Source organism: Otolemur garnettii, unplaced genomic scaffold, assembly GCF_000181295.1.
Source record: "Otolemur garnettii isolate 467f Iridium unplaced genomic scaffold, OtoGar3 scaffold00248, whole genome shotgun sequence".
Lineage (NCBI taxonomy): Eukaryota > Metazoa > Chordata > Mammalia > Primates > Galagidae > Otolemur > Otolemur garnettii.
Window position 1 is genome coordinate 1031091 of NW_003852643.1, and position 3259 is coordinate 1034349.

At 46.6% G+C, this 3259-nt stretch overlaps 1 protein-coding gene across 2 annotated transcripts; it reads right to left on the bottom strand.

Annotated features, from left to right (window-relative positions):
* Positions 1-384: 384 nt before the first annotated feature.
* BEX4 (brain expressed X-linked 4) lies at positions 385-1882 on the bottom strand. 2 transcript variants are annotated; one of them, XM_003802517.2, is made up of 3 exons: positions 1775-1882; positions 1296-1366; positions 385-948 (listed from the first exon to the last, which is right to left on the bottom strand). In XM_003802517.2, exon 3 carries the CDS (start codon positions 941-943, stop codon positions 584-586), a length of 360 nt encoding a protein of 119 aa, XP_003802565.1. In that variant the 5' UTR covers positions 944-948; positions 1296-1366; positions 1775-1882; the 3' UTR covers positions 385-583. The 2 variants fall into 2 exon arrangements, with proteins under 2 accessions (XP_003802565.1, XP_023364211.1); XM_023508443.1 differs by having other exon boundaries at positions 1754-1867.
* Between the last annotated feature and the right edge of the window lie 1377 nt (positions 1883-3259).

Sequence of the window (3259 nt, forward strand, 5' to 3'; positions counted from 1 at the left end):
TAGATATACATGTACTTGTCCACTAAGACTTTGGTATACATCAGAACCACCTGGGAGCTTGTTTAAAATGGAGACTTTGGCACCCTACTCTGTGGGTCTGGAGAATAGGGGCCAGAGGTCCTATATTCTCAAACTCCCCTCAGATGTTTTTATACAGATGGCACTCATACTCTTTGAAAAACATTAGGACATACATTCTAAAAATATAAGATGTTAAATTATCAGTATGACCATTCCTTATTGGCTGTGGGAAAGAAAAAAATAACTGTCAAGGAAAACTACAATTTTGAGTCCAGATAACTAGGAGAGAAAAGGTAATATTAACAAAAAATAAGGAGGTAGAAGAGGAAGATAATGGAGCATAGACTGGTTTTTAAACTGCTTTATTAATTTCATATTAGGAAAAGAATATTTTCCTAAAAAGGGTGAAAATGCCAAGCTGACAGAAACTTTCAGAATGTCACAAAATAGTCAATTAAAACTCATCGAATGGAAACACCAGAAGGCTTACAGAAAAAGTAAATCACAAAAATACAGGTTTGTAAAGCAGTGGCATTATTAACCTAAAGGAAAACCTTAAGATTCAAGGTATGAGGCAAAAGTCATAATGATTGTCAGGTTCAGGAGTTTGGAATCGCATATAGTTCCTCACCTGCTGCTCCTTAGTTTTTCTCTTGATTTCCATCATCTGCCCTACAAACTTTTCTGCATTATCTCCTGCTTCATTGTAATCAACATGCTTATTAGGCATACCCCATCGAAAATTAGGGACCAGTCGCCAAACCCGCCCCCGTCTGACAGTTGTAACAGGCTTCCGGCCTTCACCCCCTCCCAAATAGCGGGGTTCCTCTTCATTCTGCACGGTGGCCTGATCTCCTCCTTCATTTTCTTGTTTGCTATTTTCCATGTTGAGATTTTTTACTTGTTCCATTTTGGACTCCATTACTCCTAGGAGACAAGAGAGAAATGGTAGACTGATCAGCACCGAGGACAGAGGCCCTACTATGCACCTTTCAAAATTTGAGTCCTGGATTTCAAAGGCCTTTTTAGAATTTCATTTTCCCCACCTGAGAGGCCCTGCTGCGCCCTCTAGGGAACCCTCAGTCCGAGCCCCTCCTTCCCGCAAAGCCCACCATTTTCCGTGCAGAAAATTCCAGGCCTCTTCAGGCACCAAAATGGAGGACAAAGATGACTGAGAGGGGATGTCATGGGAGTGTTGGGGCGAAGGGGTAGGGGTCTCACAGTGGGCTTTCGGCACATTCCTACCCCAGCCCCACTACCGTCCCCGTACCCACCTGGGCCTATCCTCGCAGTCTCCTCCTCCTCCGGATTCTCGCCGCGACACTTAGCCCCGGAGACCTGCGGACTGCCGGGATAGAGGCGGGGGCTGCTGCACCCGAGTTCTCTGGGGCCCTTCCCCACCCCGGGTCCTCTTAACCGCCCTCTCCTAGTGTCTCCCGCCCCCAATCGCCCGTACCAGCTCTGACCACCATTTTCTGCATCAAGAAGGACGGGGGCGGGGCAGGGGTGTTGGAAAAGCTTGCGCCGCTGGCGAGGGCGGGTGTTTCCAAAGGGTCAATAATTCTGGACCACCTGCTCCCGCGGGGCCGTGTACCCCTCGGCACACAAAAGGCTTGCCATCTTCTGGGGGACTGCAGTCGCCAACCGTCTGCGTCAGACCCCCAAGGATGGGGGTCTGAAAGGCCGGGCCCTCTCCCAAGCCAACTCCAGGGACTCCCTCCGGGGCCCTTACTTGCCACAAGCAGCCTCTTACTTTCGGGGTCGCCCTTGGCCCGCCGCCCTCAGGACCACCAGGAGCAGGTCCTCCTCCGAGAAGTGAGCAAGTAGCTACCCGTCCGTTGCCGGACCTTGGCGCGCAAGTCAGAGCTGGTCGGTCACGTGAGGCTGTCGTCACCGCCCTCAGCCCCGCCCTCAGGCCTTGGTCCCTCCTGCAGTCCTGAGTCAGGCTGGGCTTGTTAGCCTTGCTGTCCTGAATCGTTTTTTTTTTTTTTTTGCAGTTTTGGCCGAGGCGAGCTTGAACCCGCCACCCCCAGCATATGGGGCCGGCACCCTACTCCTTGAGCCACAGGCGCTGCTGGTTGTCCTGAATCCTCATTCCAAGTCCCTTTGAACATCCCGGGCCTTGGCCCTCTCACTCTCCTTTGTTTGTATATTCCTGGGCCTTTCTCTGCCTGTCCTGGAAGGGAAATACATTCTCAGGGGGATGTTGGCCATTCTCAATTCTCTGGTAACTTGCCTCTCCCTCTCCTCTGCTCTCAGAGAAGGGTCCCTCTGCTATCTGTTTCTACAGACACCAGGACCTGTGGGCAGAATTTTTTTTTTTTTTTTGAGACAGAGTCTCACTTTATCGCCCTCGGTAGCGTGCTATGGTGTCACAGCTCACAGCAACCTCCAACTCCTGGGCTTAGGCAATTCTCTTGCCTCAGCCTCCCGAGTAGCTGGGACTTACAGGTGCCCGCCACAACGCCTGGCTATTTTTTGCTTGAACATGCCACCATGGGGCCAGCGCCCTACCCACTGAGCCACAGTCACTGCCCTATGGGCAGAATTTAAGGGAATGCAAAAACCCTCAATAGTCAAGAAAAAGAAAAATGTAATGCAGTATTATTTTTTAATGCAAGAATGAATATGATGAACAAGATATCAACATTTTAAATAAAGAGAGCATCTGCCCCATGATCCCCACTGCCAAATGGTGGTCCTTGCTACCTTGCAGAAAATGGTGAGAAAATGCTATTTCCTTCTCTAGACCAGAATGCCTGAGGGAACAGGAAATGAGTCCAAGAGAGTGGATTTTTTTCTAATTCTTATACTTTTTTGGTTCCTGTTTCTTGTTTTAAAAATGCACTCCTTATTGTTTTTGTTAACTTTATTTTGACTTTCTATTATGGAAAATTTCAAACATATGCATAAATAGAATAATAAAATACAAACCTCATCTTTATCCTACCCACTTCACACCCTTAAAGACTATTTTTCAACAAATTCTACACACTTAAAACCTTTGACATAAATATTTCAATGTGAATATATACAAGATAAGGGTTCTCCTTATATAACCACAAAACTCTTATGTCTAATAATTAACAATTTCTTAATATCATTTTATGTTCAGTCTGTGTTGACATTGCCAATTTTGTCATAGTTTAAATTTGTTTGAATCAAGAGCTAAATAAGATCCACACATTTTTATTGGTTGCTATATTTCCCAATTTTCTTTCTTTCTTTCTTTCTTTCT

What these genes read in the sequence shown, in the direction of transcription:
- BEX4 (XM_003802517.2), bottom strand. Translation starts at nt 943, where the DNA reads ATGGAGTCCAAAATGGAACAAGTAAAAAATCTCAACATGGAAAATAGC.